Raw genomic sequence first — 19,468 nt, forward strand, 5'->3', positions numbered from 1 at the left:
CCGATTGAGAGCCAACAATAGTCAAGAGCCAACTAGTTGTGCTTCGAGTGGGAAAACCAAACAGCTCAGCCCACAAGTCCCTGCCAACCCACGTCTGTGATCCTTATCTTCCTTTCTTTCCTACCTCAGTGATGGTAAAAAGGCAAAATGTCGTTTTGTACAATATTCTTAACATGATACTACAAAAAGAAATCTGTTATTGGGTATTTATTTGTGGATCTGTTATTTAGGTATAAATGCAATCAAATCCACTGCCAAGAGACTGCTGGCTGCTACTAACTTTCCAAATTTTTTCCCCAACTCCCTTCCTGGTAATACAAAATATTTTTTGTCATTTCTTTTATTCCCTGTGTCCCAGGGCTGTTGGAAAAAGTCTGAAAAACCTTGTAATCTGTGAAACTTATGTACCTTCTAACAATTTTGCATAAGCAAGTGAGGATCTCCCACGTTAGAAGTGTTCATCTTTTCCAAATAGAGCTGAAACATAGTGCCAAAGAGTAAGGTTTGGATTCTGAAAGCTGTTCCACTTTGATTGGCATTTACCCATGGATATGTGCAACACTGTTTATTTGAATACTTTGCCTGTATAAACAGGAAAATCTGCCTTTGTTGAGAAGTTAGAAGGATTGAAGCCTTGGTCATGAAGTCAATAAAAGGCAACAGAGTGCACCTAAATTTATCCACAACTTCAAAAGGAATCAAAACTGTATGTAAAGTATTTTTATGTTAATAAACATTTAAGAAAAGTTAACTTGCTAAAATACACTGAAAATAACTGTTAATTAGGCAATAAACACAAACTGCTAAGAGTGAAATACATACACTAGTTTAAAACTATGATGAGACATGGCAGTAGATTGCATCATAGATTAATGCGACCATTGGACATAAAATCTGTAATTAATTTACCAGCCTGAGATTTTTCTAGCAGAGTGATGCAGCATACTTCACTGAACATTGCAATGAAAAACGTATGTCTGTGGCTAAGCAGTCTCAGCAGCAAATCTCTGTAATCTTAACCTATTATCTGCATTTTGGACCTGTGTAACTTTTTCCAAGATCACTCATTCATGGGGTTCAGATGCTGAGGCCATGACTTTGCTGTTACCACAATACTGGCATCCTATGTATATCTGAATAGGAAATTATATATTCATAATTTATTTGTTCATTCTGTGTTTTTTTAATTTTTAAAAAAAGTTTCCTTGGACTACATTTAAGTTACCAGGCAGAAGTAGCCAAACCTTTTCACTGCATGCCCTGATCTGTCTGCTGCACCAGTGGGGCAACTAAGAGAAGGTAAGTAAAGCTTTGCATGTGCTTCCTCACTGCAAAAAAAGGAAACATCTGCCATTTCAAATCCTGGTCTCGTTGGAGCTAATGGGAGCTTTTCCACTGATCTGGAGTCAGACAGATTTCTCTTCTGAGAAAATCTTATCAAGCATCTACCTATTTCCAGGTACCCAGCAAAGCACACTGTAATGGTCTAACTCAAATCAATACACTCTTGTTGACTTTTGAGGAGGTTTTTCTCACACATTCAAAATACTTCAAATACCAGCAAAAGTTTCTAGAGGATCTAGAAAGTATCTAGAAAAGTATTTAGTTGTTGTTTGTTTGTTTGTTTGTTTGTTTTTTTAAAAAAAAGGTATCTAGAAAACAGTGTTCTGAGAAGCAATTTTTTGTAACTTATTGGCATACTGAAGTTTTGGTTGCAAAAATCCCAGTCCATTATGAGGCAGAATGTCATTCTCAGGTAACATAGAGCTGATGTCTTTGAAGTCAGCAAGGTAGTTTAATCTGCATATAAGTGAAGTCAACAAGTTTATTCAAGTCCTTAAAATTATACACGCACATGCATGTAACTAGTGTGATCCTTGTCTTTTCGTAGTGCCTTTCTGGTAATGGCACTGTACTGAATTTGAAGTTGCCACAATTAAAGGAATGACTTTTGCTTAGGATGGCTCTGTATCTGAAAACAGAAAAAAAAATCCACACTCAAAGTTACAGTTGCACTAAAGTTCCAATAAGGGTTTTTAAAAAACAGATCCAATTTAAAGGCCACATTTAATAACAGTTTAAAAAGCCAATATTTTGTCTTGGATCTGTGCTGCTTTATTAGAAACTACAAATGGAATGAGGCAAAAAAGAGAGGATAAAATACACACTTCTGCACTGCACTCCACGTAAAAGATTTTTCTAAAGGCAGACAGGAAGGTTCAAAGAACTGATAATGGTGTCTCCAACTTCTAAACCACCACTTCAAAAATAACCTTTTACTGCTAAGGATCAAAAATATTATCTTAAAGTGATTTGGTGACACATATAAAAAGACAAGTATACTCAAGCCTGACCTTTAGTAAACACATGAAGCATTAACCTCTACCTCTGGAATCCTTCCTGAAAATCTCAGCAGATAAACCATGAAACGCAGGATTTGCACACTTGTAATGCAAACCAGAGAGTCTGGCACTCATAACCCTGCTGCACTTGCTCCACGGAGAAACAGGAAAGTTCAGGTTTCACTTCTGTCCCAACCAGTAATTTCTACAAGCACCTAGTACATTTATGTCTTTTTTTCTAAATAAAGAAAGGGAAAAGACCTAACAGTGACACCCTGGTAAGGTACTAAGATTATTCAAATTTCTGGTATACTCACAGTATGATTTCCATATTGGAGGCTGGTATTCTTCAGCATCTAAAATAGAAATAAAAAGAGGGAAAGAAATCAGTCAATTGGCCACTGGGTCAAACTGTCAGCATGCATTTTTCTGCTGAGAGGCCTCAGCTTGTCAGCAAAATGCACAATTATTTCCCAAGAGACATGCTAGCTCATTTACAGTACAGTTTCCTACGTGAGAGAAGAATATAAATTTCAACCACTTGTGGCACCAATGTGTTTTTTCCAAATTATTCAAATGTAACAGGAATTAATTTCTTACCGATTTGCATATAGTTTCCGGACTCACCAGTATTTTTAAAATAATTGACTAGATGGCTAACTACATTACTTATTTATTTCACTTGGCATGATAAGAAGACAAATCACTACAGGTTTTCAGTCAGGCTTCTAGCCCCACTATTAAGATTTCAGAATGAGCATCAACACATGCTTTAGCTAAAAAGATGCACAGCTCAGGCTGGATTCTGATGCACAGACCTGACAGTTCCAACAACAAGATTCAATTACACTTCTTGAACCCATTAGAATACATAATTTGTGTATTGTCCAGAAACTGCATCAGCAAAAAATCATAATAAAAAGGAAGAAATAGGAATGACCGCAAAACCTGCAACTGGAAACAGACAATTATTACTCTTATTGACTGAAGGGGCACAAAAAGAGCTCGTATCTTCTCTTAGTGCAAGAGTTATACAATGCTGCTGAGTGAATTTTTGGCAGGGAGAGCAGAGTTTCTGTGTTTAATAGCATAAGTTGGTAGAGACTGAGCTAAAAAACCAACCTGTATTTTAAGGGCTCAGGGAGCAAAAGGCTCTCGAGGCTGGGGGGCAAACTGGTGTGACTGGAGGGCCAGCATAGGGTCCCACTCCACAGGGGAGTTTCCAGCTCTCTGCAAAAAAGGCTGATGCTTCAGCTCCAAAAAACCCAGCAGAGGCCAAGCTTGAGCAGCAGGAGTTAAGTAAGTTACCTGCTGCAAAGGGTGGGGAACTGGGTACCAGTTTGGCTTTAAACTGCCAGGTTGCCGAACACTTTGAAGAGTCATTTACAGGGAGTATGTCATTAACCTCCTAATACTGTGCCAGTTAATGAAGGTGTTTGGTATTTACTAAACTTCTACTTAAGTTATGCTAATATAATTCAATTATAGTTGCATAGCTCATGCTCCCTGTCTATTTATATACACACAACCACTTTAAATATATCCCTGCAAAAGTTTGTTTACTAGGAATGTTAATCATTAACTACCATCTGCCACTTTTAGCTCTATTGTTTAAAAAAGGATACATCTAGCAATGATCGCAGTTACTGACTGAAATAACACCCTGTGACAATTTGCGGATTTATTGATCGGGAAACCCATTCATGTCCATTTTCAACTGTATCCACTTCACAACTTTGGCAAAATTTAAAATGCTCCCAGCCTGACAGAGTTACACTGTGCTGTGGCAACCCAAGAGTAATTAGCTTGCTAGTTCATTATACAGAAAGATTATTTTAAATTATATGAAGCTATTCATGAGACCAGTGAAATTTATTCATGCAAGAGCTGACTAATTTTTTCTCCTCTCACATTATAATGGTAATATATTACTTTTTTTTCTATACATCTGTTGCTCCACATATAGTTTACCATAACACCATAATATTGTGTATTAAATTCCTCTGTCATACTTCTGCACTACTGCAAGAGAATTTCTGAATTTGCTTGTGCACTTAATGTGTTTTTCCAGTAAGAGAAAAATTAAGATAATGCAAATATCAGATTATCTATACTTGTGACTTCAGGAAAGGAAATAATAGCGGGAGAAACAATGGAAAACCAACAAGTATCAGTTGTTGCTTTAGTCTTCCAAATTAATTAGAAAAAGCACAACAAACCAAACAGTGAAAGCTGATCTACAAGTGGCCATAAAGTGCTTCATTAGCCTGAGACAGACTGATGGTGTGGAAACACTGCATCCAAGGTGGAGAACAATCATTCAGGAGATAGTCATAAAACAGAACTCCTCATTATTATGTTAGATTTGTCACAGTTATGAATCTGTCAGCCCACGAAAGAGCAGACAGAACCATCCTCAATAGCTAAAATAACTCTTAAGGGCAGCACACTTGGAGGAAAACCACAGGTCACTGGCTCCACATTCACCCTTAAGAGGCACCACAATGTCCTCTCTGATCCCTTCAGCTGATAACACAGCCCTAAATCACAGGGAACAAAACTCTACAGAGGTGATAGCATTAATAATATTTATTGTCAAGCTATCATGCATGACATTTGATGGCATCCATTTCTAAGGAAGAACAATCAGTTTAAATACAACTTGGAGACAGAGATCATGTGTAAGGATCAAGGAGATGTTTAATGGAGCCCAGATATAGACCTCTTGCTCCCTCTGTGGAAGGAGGCCACCAGGCCCCTGTCCAGATGTGGGTCATGTATGGCCAAAGATGCCATTCTACATGGCTGTCGGTATGGAAATTAGCCTTAGGACAGCAATCACCAGAGAAATACATTGACTCTCCTCCTTGTACGATATAGTCTTAGGACTCCCATCCTTGATGACTATATTAGACTACACTTCAGCCCTTCTTAAGTCAGAGGTCAAATGAGACAAATACTAGCCAAGTAGAGTGGATTATTGCCACTTAGAAAAAATCAATCAATCAGACTTAGCACAAATGATAAATGCCCCACCTGGAGCCCTCATTAAATGATATTCCTAAGAGAACTTTGATCATAACGTCTATCACAACTGTTACTGGCAGCATGGGAAAAAGGATTCACTGACATATTCTTAAGTGACAAGACAGGATCTCTCCTATTGCTGTTTTCTTGAAGGGTTCACACTCTCAACAGTGACTTCTTGTCTAAATTCAGAAACCGAGCCAGCTGATGTTGAAAGCAGTTGTCACAGGAACAACTCGGGGCACAAGATGCGTATCAGTTCTGAAAAACTCAACAAAATGCCACACGACAAGCTATGATACACCTTTCTGAATCTAGAGAGACTCACTATAAAAGAACTACAGAATGCCTAGTTCAGGTCTTTTTTAATTATTTCAAGTCTTACCAATACTGTATCAGAAATGACTTTAGCAAAACCAGAAAAGCTAAGAAGTACTTACTGGAAAGACTAGACTAGCAAAAGAGCGTGAGAGATTTCCACAAATAACATAACATGCAATACTGCTAACTGAAAGGTTTGAAACATACCAGTTGAGAAAATTAATATTTATTAGACCTAAAAAAGTAACTAGAAGTTAGTGGTATGCTAAATAGAAAGGCAGAAGGAATGGCAAACGCTGACTCTTGGGGACTATTAGAGCTACCAGAAGGTTTCTCACTGCATGCATAATTGAAACTAAAAGATACTGGAGGAAATTGTCAAATCAAAAATGATACTGTGGAACTGGAAAGCAGAAGTAAGGAAAAGCAGGTTAGTTCTTCACTTGATTTGTTTTACTCTTCACAGTATAGAGAGAATGAAAAGCATCTTAGGAATAAAATATTTTCATAAAGCTGATGGAGCACTGTAAAGCTGAGTAACTGTAAAAAGACTACAGTAAAGGGAGCTTGAAGAAGTTGGCAAAGCTTTAAGCAGACATAAAACCTACATTTTTGTTTTGTTTTGTTTTTTTAACATGAAGACTATTTCTGTAAATGATGGGTGGTAAATGGTTAACGCATTACTCAGAGCCATTCTTAAGCAATTTCTGAGAAATGGGCTTACATTAATTATATAGTAAGTAAAGTTATCCATGGACTTCAAACTTTGTTCTTGACCGTGCCTGGCTCTGTACCAAAGGTGGCACCTTTCTGGATGTAGTTGTGAAAGACACTGGAATGACACAATTGTTTTTTTCTACTTCCTTGTACTTCGTTAAGATGATGACGTAATGCAAATGCTTGTGGTTTTGTGCTCCCAGCACTGGGACTAACCTAACTAAAGCAGTTCTAATAAGATACCAACTAAGCTAAAACTTTGATTCTTCTGACTACAAGACTGGTAATGGGAAACTGTTTTACAGAAAAGATCACAAATTACATCGCATGAATCAAATACTTCTGACTTAAAAGTGGCATTTCTAATTATAAGAGGAACAGTAACAAATATCCATACTGTAGCTACACACCATGCCTAGTTCTAGATATTCTAAAAAGTACTAATGATTCCTGTGGTAATAGAGTTATCCAGATTAGGAGCAAGACAGCTACCAATGGGTGACCATTATTCTCAGCCAATTTCTTCATGACCACTATGAAAGAGCAGAAAAGACCTTTTTTTTTCCCCCCCCTTTTCCTGTTGTCCTTATGATAGGATTATAAAAAATACACAGCAGTTTACCTTGGAAGAACTGCCTGAACCTGGCTTTTCTGCCACCATTGTCTGAAGTTCAGACTTCCTTTCCAGTAACAACTAATTGTAAAGCTATGACCTGCATGTGCAAGGAAAGACACTTGTGTGTGAGGAAGAGCCAGTTTGGAAGCTACTGCCTTTCTGGCAGTGTGCAGATAAATGATTCACCGGATAAACAAGTCTAGTTACTAATTTTTTCGTTTTCTATTGTTCTTTTCAGGACCAAGACTTGTAATTATTAGTATTTTAATGCCTCTTGTGTATTTCCTTTAAAGAGATTTTTCAGTTTCACCATATACACTTTCACATTTATAGCTTTGTTTCTAAAACATTAAGTCAGCATATGTTATTAAATACTTTTTTCTTATTTTTATATATGTAATTATATATATAACAATAACATATAACTGTTGAGTAAAAGGCTATGTAAAGATGAACAGTGTTTGCACCTTTAGGCACATACATTTTTTCTTCATACAGACAGAATTCTATTGTACAATTGACTATAATGGGGATGGTCATCACAGAATCACAGAATGGTTAAGGTTGGAAGGCACCTCTGCCGGTCATCTGGTCCAAATCCCCTACTCAAGCAGAGCCACCTATAGCCAGCTGACCAGGACCATATCCAGATGGCTCCTGAATATCTGCAATGATGGCGACTTCACCACCTTCCTGGGCAACCTGTGCCAGTGCATCTGGTCCTGTTACTGGCAACCACTGAAAATAACCTGGCTCCGTCATCTTTGCACCCTCCTGCCTTTAGATATTTATATGCTTTGATAAGGTCCCCCTGAACCTTCTCTTCTCCAAGCCGAACAGTCCCAGCTCTCCCAGCCTTTCTTTATAGGAGAGATGGTCGAATCCCTGCATCACCTTAGTGGCCCTTTGTAGGACTCTCTCCAGCATGTCCATGGTTTTGTTGTACTGGGGAGCCCAGAACTGGTCACAGTTGTGACCAGTGTGGTGTGGCTTCACCAGTGTTGAGTAGAGGGGAAAGATCCTCTCCTTCAATCTGCTGGCAATACTTCTCCTAATGCAGCCCAGGATACGATCAGCCTTCTTTGAGGGAAAGGCACATTGCTGGCTCATTTTCAACTTGGTGTCCACCAGGACCCCCAGGTCCTTTTCTGCCAACCTGTTTTCTAGCCAGGTAGTCCTCAGAATATACTTGTGGACGGAGATTTAAGAGTAAGAGTAATAAGGGGGCTTCTTTGATAAGGTCAGTTCTTTTTTAACATGTAAAACATAATTGTATTATTTAATTTTGATTCTGTCCTTAAAACTTAGCAATTATAGAAACTCATTTTCATCTTATCTGAACCCCTAATGGCTAAGCTTGTGGACGGTGAAGGGCTATTCTTCATTTGTTTTACCCTCTCACCAATTAATATATATGTGTATACAACTATCTCATACTGCAGTAGTTTTGCAAACTATTTTAAATAGGCACTTTCTTCTATGTTTGATTATCATTTGGCATATACCTTTAGGTGTTATGATTACTTCTGTTACATCCAGTCACTGCCCTTGCAGGCACGTCTGACTACACTTTGAGAAAGAACGTTCTTATTTTTTAAGTTGCAAATAATCATACTGTCAAATGAGCAACTCTCTTTAACTTCTAAAACGTCACTGTTCCTTTGAAGAGCAAAATTAATTCTCGTGCAGTTAATAATTAGCAATGTAGCTGTTGAAACATTTCAGCGTGTCAAAAGCTCCGTTTAATGTTTCATTCAGAACGCACATTTGCCTATGGAGGAGCAAGCAGTTGCCAGCTTTATCACTGAACTTTCTCATCATCAGTACACGGACAGCTAAAATATGGAACGAGACTTCAGCTTTTCTTTTAATGAGACACTTAAACTCCCAGTGTAGGGCACAGAAACAGAAATGATCAAATTGTTTATTTGCAAGAGTTTATAATTGGTGTATTAATTCAGATGGTGGGTGCTTCCCACTGTGCTATTCCTTTTTTATTAAAAAAAAAAAAAAATCAGTGCTAGTGTGTTATTTAAAATGCCAAAAAATGCTCACAAAAGGGGTGGAGTTCTCACTTGAACAACAATGAGACTGAAACAGTAAACTTTTAATAATCGCAATATAAATTGACAGCTATTTTGTATCTTTTGCTTTTGCCCACCACAAACGTGCTATTAGAAGCCACTGCTGCAAGTGTAGCTCATTTAATTCGTTCTACGAGTCAGAGTCTTTCCAAATTGTGCTCCCTCCTGCTTTTGGTTCAGATTTCAAAACAGTACCTTTCCACTAACAGACAGGTGGTTGGTCCATGGATAATTTTCTTTAATGCACATGTCTGTTTTGCTGAAATGCAGATGAAAGGTGCAAATACGTAAATTTAATAATGTAGAAGAGTTATCAAGTATCACATAAAACACAACTGTGAAATACGTGAAGTATTAGGGACCTACTCCAACAGATCAGAGCAGATTCGAATTATCTGAATCTCCAGCTGAGCTTGTAGAACCTAAGCCTAAGGAGCCACATTCTACAGTTGGTGAGTGGTGTTCAGCCAGCTATGACCATCCTGTTGTAGCAATACCTCATTTAATTAAAAAACTGCCTTTCTATTCTGCACAGATTTAAAGAGAATTAAAAGCACTGAAAGTATCATTCATAATTTAGAAATGGAGAGAGGGGATAAGCAAGATCCTCAACAGCAAGAGAAGAAGTGTCAAAATGAAGGGTAGTTGTACAATTCTATTTTCAGAAGTCTCTTCAGGACAATAGGCTTGCTTAGGGCTACTGTGTGTTGCCCAAGAAACAGAACTAAACAGGCTCTTCCAGAAAGCAAATCCAGGATTTGGGTCTAAGTGAGCTGATGTAAATACTGCCAATGCTTTAAATATTTCCTGGGAAAGCTGTAAGATATAATAGTGCAGAGGGCTATTCACACTGCCTGATCTTAGGCAGGTACATCCTTTTTAACGCTGAATCACACATAATCTATTTGACCTTGGATGGCATTTTAGAGCCTCTATGGTTTAGGTGCTTTGAAGCATTTTGTTCACACAGCAACAATGAAGTTTCCTCATGCAAATCATTAAAGGCTTGTGTCTAAAAACTAGCAAGGTAGACAATGAAAAAAAAGAGACACAGAATAGTTCTTTCATGCTTGATTGTCAAAAATCTGTTTGAGTTAATGGCTGCAATTAAATTTAATCTGGTCTCTAAAAATTATGTCCCAATACTTGTTACCAGTCTCTATTTTAACATTAATGCCAGTGTAATTAAAATGTAACATGGTTATTTTCGCATTTTTATGTTTTTAATTTATTAACCAGAGGTATCAAGACATCAAAATGGCACAATCAGGGCTCTGCCTGACTGAGAGGCTGACATTTCTTTGGTAGGAATAAACACATGACATAAGTTAAATCACATCCCATTAGCAGACCTCCTATCTTGCACAGATCCACTTTAGCTTCTAACTAATGACCAGTTAGTTCCTGGCTAAAAATCAAGACCAGATAATCAGTTGGCATATATGAGAACGGCTCCGCTGAAGTAATTTTATCACTGTGCAGAATGCGGCAATGCATTTCCAGTCATTTACTTATTGCAACCTAAAAAAACCACAACCCAGCCCTCCAACCAATGATCCCTGGACTCAAAGTGGTCCAGGTATTGTATGAAAAAACATGTGACCGAAATAACCGCAATAACGCAAAAAAATGGCATTAAAAGGGTCACTGTGAACTATTTCAATTAGAGCATTTATGTTGAAGTAGTGTCATCACATTCCCTGCTCCAGAAATGCACTCATACATTGACAGGATGCCCGTTTCTCTGGCTTGTTAAAGGAGCCAGCACATTCCCTGAAAACTTATTAACCTTTAGCAAAATCCAAGCAAATGCTTTTGGTAACTCTGTTATTTTTGACATGTGTCACTTTATAATCTCTCTAAGCAAGAGTGCGTTTGCTTTTGACTGTTCAAAGGTCCTAGCCCTGTAGTTGACTGCGGAGGCGGATCCAACAGCTTTTCAGAGGTCATATCCATCTTCCCCATTCAGCACCACATTCACCCTTCTCTGGATACAGAAATGTCAGTATTTTTAAAGGACAAAACTGCAGACTCGGAATCAAAGGGAAACCCAGTAGTTCATCTCACTTGGCAAAGCCACGTGATTCAGGGAATTTACATTGACAACTTACAAAAAAAAAGAAATCACAAAATACATTGTACTGGGCACAGTATATATACTCATATTCTAGGGACCTTGCTGAACGCTGCAGCCTAAACACAGTTTAACACAGGCTCAGACATTAGAGATGAGAATTATTCTGCCATCCAGAGCATGCATAATGACCTCCAGAAGAATAAAACGTTAGCAAATAATTAGACCTTTCTTTAGCTTCCTTTACAGGTCCTGTAGTATTTGCTGCAAAATTTGCTTCTCCACATTAAAACATCAAAAACAGGAAAAACACCACCCACCTGCAAAGCATATTAATCATTCCCACAGCTTTCTGATAAAACTCTGAATAATAAGGGCTCCTAGGATAAGAGGCAATGCTTTACCTGTGTACTTCCCTTATTACAAAACCATGACATTTTTATTTTAATTACAGTCTTCTGGCGGACTGTTAATTGCTGTCATTCATGGACTTAAGTGTGTCAATTACATTCAAAGTCAATTGAACTATTATTTTATGCAAAGTTAGTTTCTGGATCTTCAAATTCTCTTTTTTTTTAAAAAAAACAGTTTTGATTCATCAACATCAACTATTACTGAGGGATCCACCTTCTTTTCAAATGCATTGTACAAATGGACAAATATTTCATAAGTCTTTCCTATTATATTGCCACCCACCATTCAACTGCTCCCCTGGTACTGCTGTTCCTACAGTTATTAATCTAAATAATAGAGAAATGTTTATCTTCTTAAAATTAGGTTCCATAATAATATGTCTACGTTGACAAGATTTTAATATCTTAGAAAGGTCTATGTAACGACACTTTTCTCCATGCAATCTTAGCAATAAAAGAGTTACTACCAATATTTAAAATTGCTAGAAAACTATCATGAACTATTCTCCCTCAGACAAATATGGTTTATGTATTGTTTCCCTACTCAGGAGGAATTTTTATTGCCTTCTGGAAGTCTGTAATTCTTCCAGGAGCTTTTTTACTACAGCCTGGCACTTCTGAAGTTGGTAATGAGTTCTTACAGTATCCTACAGTTCCAAAATACCTTGAATGAAACATTATAAAATTTAAAATACACTCAGGTCTTCCACAAGTTTTATCAAACTAACCAACAGGGCTGTGCAAAATACCTGGGCATGGGTGAGGCTTTTGCTTTGCAGCCTGCAACTTAGGCTGCATTTTCCCGAAACACTGTGGTTAATGCCCTACCATATGAGGCAAATCCCATGTCTCTGTAGCATGTTAATCGTCAAATTAAAACACATCCAAAACAGTGCTCAAAGGAGATGTGTAGGAGTGCCTCCGGTGGTGCTGAGTGGGAGGACAGAATTTAGCTACCTGTGATATATAAAGGAAAATGCGGCTGCAGTCTGGCTAATATCCTGATTTCCTACTTTTCAAATTTTAAAGATGTATATAACATAAGAATACTTTAAGTGTCTTAGAACACATTAAGCTTCTTTATATAAGTAAATCATATACAGTAAAAGCAGTAATTCCCAGTGTAAAAACAGATTTGACTACTGTATCATTAGACGTAGGCCAGTTATTTTTACATAAATAAATTACAAAGGAAGGAGAAAACGCAATTATTCTCAGTAACTTTTCTGGAATTGTTTTTCACCCTTGTAGAAATCACACAGAAAATCTGTTTCTTACCCCACTATAACCCACTTATCTTGCATATAAACTCAGAGGAGAGTCAAGCCAGTTATTTCCAAGTTAATCCATCACATCTTTGATCATAAAATCAGAACAGTAAGAAAAAAAATATCCTCTTCCTTGGAGCTATTTTTAAAGATACACACAGGTGCCACAATTTTGAACAAACCCTCTAACTCATCCCACTAAAACAGTTTGTGTAAGGTCAATTAAATATGAATAAGGTTATGGTTTTGGCACAATAATATTTAATGTATTTCATGGCAGAGGCACGGGGAAAAGAGGAAATATTCATCAAAAGCTTAGCAAATAACATTTGCTATAGGCTTACAGCAGTTAAACACTAACCAATATTCAATACAACATCAGTAATCAAGTACACTTTCTACTGGGATTTATACTCTGACTGATAAAGTTCAGATGTCAGATATCCTTTTTTTTCCCTGGGCCAAGCTCAACAGCTGATCTTTATGACCCATCACAGCCTCTCCTTTAAACACAAAATGAGTCAGAATTTCTTTAAATGCTGTGGCATAATCACAGCCTTGAGGATGAAACACGGCTAAACCTACTGCAGAATTACAGGAGCCGTTTCATCCCTGTGTCAGAGCTCCCAGGGCACGTATGGAGGTACCAGATCAATAGCTGAGGACACCAAAAAGATGCTTTCCATCAACTGCTCGCTAGCAATGCAACTGAGGAGAGTTTTGTCCCTCTGATAACGTACCTGTCTTCATCTAACAAAACGGGGTTCGCGTTCAATTATTGTTTTCCCTCTTGAAGAATGAACGTGTGTCTACACGCTCAGAGACTCAGAACTGGCTAATGTTACTCTGGAGAACAGAGGCGGGAGAACAAAAACAAATTGAAGCCTTTACTTTGGGAAGATCTGGCAAATCTCCTAAGCGATATGGTGCAATTTTTATTAAGTGAAGGGGAAGGGCTGGTGCTGAGCAAGAACTGCAAGTCTTAGTAACAACCACCACTCTGGAGTTCTGCTCCCACCTTGGGAGACAGGGAAGCTGGGTAAAAAGATGAGCTAATGCTTTCAACTCTGACACCACCAGGGCTAGGATGGATATTTCACCTTGTAAAGACACAAATCCATCTGAAACACTTTTTTTTTTCCTGTTTTTTTTTTTAAATGTTTGTAATATCTTACAGGAAAGCCTGTCAGAGCTTGTTAGATCATCCTAGTAGCTAGATCTCCTAAAACACAGATTTGCTTGAGAATCCAGAGGCTGAGGTTGCTGTTTGTCCACAGATTCATTTGCAAAACCAATGGTTTGTAACTAAAGACTGAGACAGTGTGGTACCGTAAGAGCCGCCCCAAATGAAAGTAAGTTTTTGCCAAGTTTTTGCTTCATTTCATCAACATTATTTGATGTTCTCAGAAAGACAGTGAGCAATTATGTCAGCTTCATGCACCAGGAACTATAAAAATATTCAGCAATTATAAAATATACATTTATTTTAAACTTTTACTTCTTGTGCTTGTTATTTTCAAGGATAAAGGTAAACCAGGCTGAGAGAGTAAATATGTCTGCTTATGACAGCAGAAAATAGACCTGAATATTAAACACATCTCAACAGGCAAGCACAGTGAGACTTAAATCCAATTTGTAAGATAAAAGCTAACCAGACCACTTACTATTGCCATCTGATAGCATTCAATATTGCTTGAAATTCATTAATATGCTTGGTAACCTAAGTACAGTGCATGTATACAAAATTAATTCTATTAATTTCTACATTAGAAAAATCTGCTGAAAGAGGAGGAGAATAATTATAAGGCAGTCTTACCCATCTGCGAAAAAGGCAGAGCAAAACCAATCTAAACCTCAGAAGAATAATTATCCCATGAGACTCCCACCTCCTGGGAGTGCCCATTATTGTGTTAGGAGAACATAAAACTGACAGCTATTCAGAAAGACCTCCAGAGCAATTTTGGCTTAGCTCTACTGCTTATCTTACCCTGTCATCTTTTTAGAATATCTACAAGCTTCCAGCTAACTCACCAATATATATATTTTATTTTCACAAGCCAGCAGTAAATGCTTCTTTTACAACGTATACTTTGCCTAACAGATCGAATGTTGGAAAAATGCTTATGCATCTTAAATAAAAAGCTATTCAAATTTAAACAGTTTTATAGAGTAATAATATTTCATTTAGATCTGCCTATCAACGGCTGATTGCTTTGTCAGATTAGGTGGAACTTCAAATGAGACAGAGGCAAAGCATTTTATTATCATTAAATATTCCCACTACGGCAGCATTTGGAACGCAAAATCGGGTTTGGTGTTATGTCCAACTGCTAACAAGTACAGTTTAAAAATAAAACACAGCAGTTGCTGACCTAAAAGTGCTTGTGATTATAGTGTGCAGCAAGCATCCAACAGATAAAAGGAAAAGGGATGGAAAAGCAAAAGGGTAACAGGAGGGCTATCTGTGTCAGAGTCATAAGTACCAGTCACAGCACCCTCCCTTAACTATTAAGAGAATATTTTCCTCTCAATGCAACTCAAAGATAAATAGAGAACTTAAGAAGATGGCGTTAAAAACAGCCAACCAACCAACCAACCAAACAAACAAAGGATGGAGCATCACACAAACACACCAGGGATAATTTCAGCTGATTTATTATTACACTAGGAAGCTTTGCGTATAAACGTTAGAAAAATGGTGGAGATTTAGTTCCTTCTGAGAGCATGAGAAAAAACAACCTCAATACATTTATGTTACATTTTTATTGAAGTGACACATCACGTAAATAATAATATTATTCTGGTTCAAAGTTTTGTAATAACTTATTTCTACTGAAGAGTGAATTATTCAAAAGCAATCTGCAGCTCACCCTGAGCATATCCTTCCCTGATTAAGGTCCACCAGAGAACAGCACCTGACTTCACTGTGTTTCAAAGACATGCCTACACCCTGTTGCTTGGCAGTTTGATTTCAGTACATCATTTTGTCTGATGCCAGCCAATTTACTTACGCTGCTGCTGTGCAAAGTCTGGTCCAGAGTCCCCAAATGGTAAACATTTTCAATAGGGAAATGCTTCTTTTCTGAAACTAATTTGTTGTCTAGAATAACCACATTTCCTCCCCGTTTCTCACTCATTAGAGTCCAAAACTCAGTCCTCACCAGAGTGAAGAAGACAGATTTGAGAGCAGTCATGTATATCTGATGGGGTCCATGAGGCACATGATTCGTGCCATTAGAGAGCGAAATTCAGGAGAACGCCAAGTTCTGCTGCAGACAATTTACAATGACATAACCCTTGGCTAAAAGGAGCCGTGAAATGTGAGTATCCATCTAATGACCCAGTGGTCATGCCCAAAAGCACTAAAAAAACCACAAAAAAACCCAAACAAAAAAACCCAACCAAACAAAAAAAATTAATCTGAGATGGTGCTTTGTGATCATTAGCTGAAAAATCACACCTCTCAAGAAATGCATGGCAGGCACTTTTAATATAGCAGGAGAACCTTACACAAACGCTAATCTCAAAACACTCATTTGAAAATGCTCCGATGCTTTTACAACAATGGAAGAGATGACTGATTAGGTGCCAAAGTGGTTTGATGCCAGCTCTGACGAAAGCCTGTGCAGCTCTTGTGATTTCTCTTAAAACAGATTCAACTTTAAGTTGCAATGTCCTTCAAAGTACAGACAACTTTTTGCACCATTTCCAACTGTGATTTCAGAGCTGTGCCCTGCTCCTGTACAGCAGTGTTAGCCTAGCAGGCATGATACTTTTTGCTTATCCTAGCCTTCTGCACTACATTCCTACACAACTTATTCTGCATCTGAATTACTAGCTTTGTTGTTTTCTGAACAATGATTGACAAATACTCACATAGTTTACTTAAAAAGTGCTACAAAATACATTTTAGCTTTACATTTATCAAAAAGTGAATGTAAATGGGAATAAAGTAGGATAATCAGTGCTAAAGGTACATCTCCTAGAAGGTAAAAAATGAATGGAGCCCTGAATGCAGCCTATAACTGATTGGGATCCCCATGATATTCCAACTCAATAAAAATTTTTATATCAGAGAGCGCCAAACATTGCTTTCTAAAACTTGCAGTTGCTCCATTGATTTCCGTAGGGTGGGACTGATTTATTCCAGCCAAAGAGCTGTCCAGAATTATATAAAAGTATTGTGAGCTCAGAAATCCCAGTGGCCATGGTGTTAACACCAGATGGTTCTCATGCTCTTCTTGGTAAGATCAGGACCAGTGACTGCAATGTGGCTAATTCACACTGATCAAGAACTTACGTTTATCAATTATAATAATTTTATTCATGCACTATATAATAGAAGCCAGAGCTGACAACTCTCTGATTTATCCCTCACCATCCAGAACTCTTGCCACTGCAAGGGCACTTGATTTTTGCACCCATGCCCAGATCTACAGAAAGTATTCTCCTATAACAGAATTTACATGAACTGCTAAAGTAGAAAAGATTAAAATGTCCTACAGCACTACAGAAGTATGCTCCCCAATCTGTCCACTGCATGAACACAGATCCTGCTGATCACCAAAATCAGCATCTAACCTGATGAAAAAAAAAACCTATTAAAAACCTCTTTAAAAGCTAAGCTAAAAAACTACCAAAATCCCAGGCTACAAGCAGTATCAAAGGTTTTAATTCAAATCCAGTTTAAGTCCAATTCCTTCATCCATATATATTGTGAAGATGAACTCATTTCAGAACTGAAACCTGAATCTTTGCCTATAACAAAAGTAAAACACAGCAGCCCTGACCAAACAGCATTATTACAGAGTCAGATTTAAAAAGGGATAACTTCCAGTGGCTACAGCCTAATATAGCTGGAAAAGTTTATTAAGGTCCATCTTTATTTCTGAATACGCTTATAGAAATTTACCAGCTTATATAGATGAAGATTTCTCTACCTTATATACTCATTAGGATTCAGTCTTTATTTCTACAAGTGTGGTTGTATACTTCGTCTTACACTCTCACTACAACTCTCATGATCACCAGGTTTCAGTGGAGTTTTCATAAAAGAGCATAAGGAATGATCAGTAAGTTTTCCTCCCTCTTTGCACTGACTTCTAAAACAAATTCTGTGTTTTTACCAATTTTTTATTCAGAGCTTCACAGGTCCAACTAGAAAAAAGACCAATCAGCAACACAGCTCAGGGATGCATCAGAAGGAAGCACCCTGATATTTAGGAAGGACAAAGAATGGGTTTGCAATTAAAGGACAGTACAGAAACTTCAGATATTGAGTTGATTTCTAACTCTTTCAAATATGCTCTGTGTTACTATTCATTCACATAAGAGAGAGAAAACCAGCACAGTCTTTCTTCCAGCCTCTCTGAGCTTTCCTGGGAATGGAGGCACCTTGCCCTGAGCCTTGTGTAGCAGCAGAGTCCCACTTTGAATCTGGCTTTTAGGCACCACCATAAAATGAGCCAAAAACACTTACTATAGAATCATGGAATAGTTTGGGTTGGAAGGGACCTTCAAAGGTTATCTAGCCCAATCCACCTGCAATGAGCAGGGACATCTTCAATTAGATCAGGTGCTCAGAGCCACATTCAGCCTGGCCTTGAATGTCTCCAAGGATGGGGCATCAACCACCTCTCTGGGCAACCTGGGCCAGTGTTTCACCACCCTCATTGTAAAAAATTGCTTCCTCATGTCTAACTTGTAGCTCCTCTCCTTTAGTTTAAAACCATTATCTCTTATCCTGTTGCAACAGGCCCTGCTAAAAAGTCTCTTCCCATCTTTCCTATAGGCTGCTTTTAAGTACTGAAAGGCCACAATAAGGTCTCCTTGGAGCTTTCTCTTCTTCAGGCTACCTCAAATGGTACAGCACATTTCCAAAACAAGTGTCTCTCTGCACTGGCACGAAGCAGAGGCAGGGCAGAATGAGAGGGAGACAGAAGTAAAGAAATCCAGTCTTCAGTGCAAAGTTCAGAGGAGTAAATATTTCTAATACAACAAAAATAGCCCTGTACTGCTGCAATGCTCCACCTGGGGCATGACAATCAATGGCAGCTGTTGGGAGCATCATAGAAGAAGGGTACAGAGAAGAAAACTTCTCTTGCATTATGAGTGGAAATGAGTCTCAGAAGCTTGCCTTCAATATTTCCAAATGGATATCTCTGTAGCAGGCAGCAGAGGCTGAATTCCTCCGCTCATTTCTGATTTCAGCCTGCATCCCCCCCAGTTCCACGGTGGAGAAAGTAAGAACCTGTAGGGTGTGGATGTGGAAAGAAAGCAAGAAGGAGCTCTAGTGGCTGCACTTGCACCTGGTGGCACGTCCCAAAAAGTGATGGTTCCATATCTGCCAAAAGCATCACAGGAGGCAGAGAAGGAAAGCAGATAAGAAAAAACATCCTTGATCATTTGCCCTTGCCATGTCCCTGGTGAGAGAAGCCACTCGCCTGTGTAGGAGAATCTGCTGGATCACATCTGCCCCTGCCAGCTGCCCTCTAACCAAGTGCTTTAGTGTGGTTTCTGCTCTCCAGCACCACTTCTTCCAGACAAAAAGAGCAGGCCAGGTCAGACAAACCTGCTGTTGGATGTTTATCTTGGCAGCTGTTCATT

At 38.3% G+C, this 19,468-nt stretch overlaps 1 protein-coding gene across 1 annotated transcript in view; it reads right to left on the reverse strand.

Annotated features, from left to right (window-relative positions):
- CHN2 (chimerin 2) overlaps positions 1-19,468 on the reverse strand; it is a gene marked incomplete at its 5' end in the record, with an annotated part of 164,462 nt that overhangs the window by 94,484 nt on the left and 50,510 nt on the right. The window contains one exon of the mRNA XM_080338965.1: positions 2,660-2,698. Coding sequence (XP_080195091.1) covers positions 2,660-2,698 — 39 coding nt within the window. The remainder of the gene's footprint in view (positions 1-2,659; positions 2,699-19,468) is intronic.

The sequence above is a fragment of the Nesoenas mayeri genome (genome assembly GCF_963082525.1).
Source record: "Nesoenas mayeri genome assembly, chromosome: 2".
NCBI classification, from domain to species: domain Eukaryota; kingdom Metazoa; phylum Chordata; class Aves; order Columbiformes; family Columbidae; genus Nesoenas; species Nesoenas mayeri.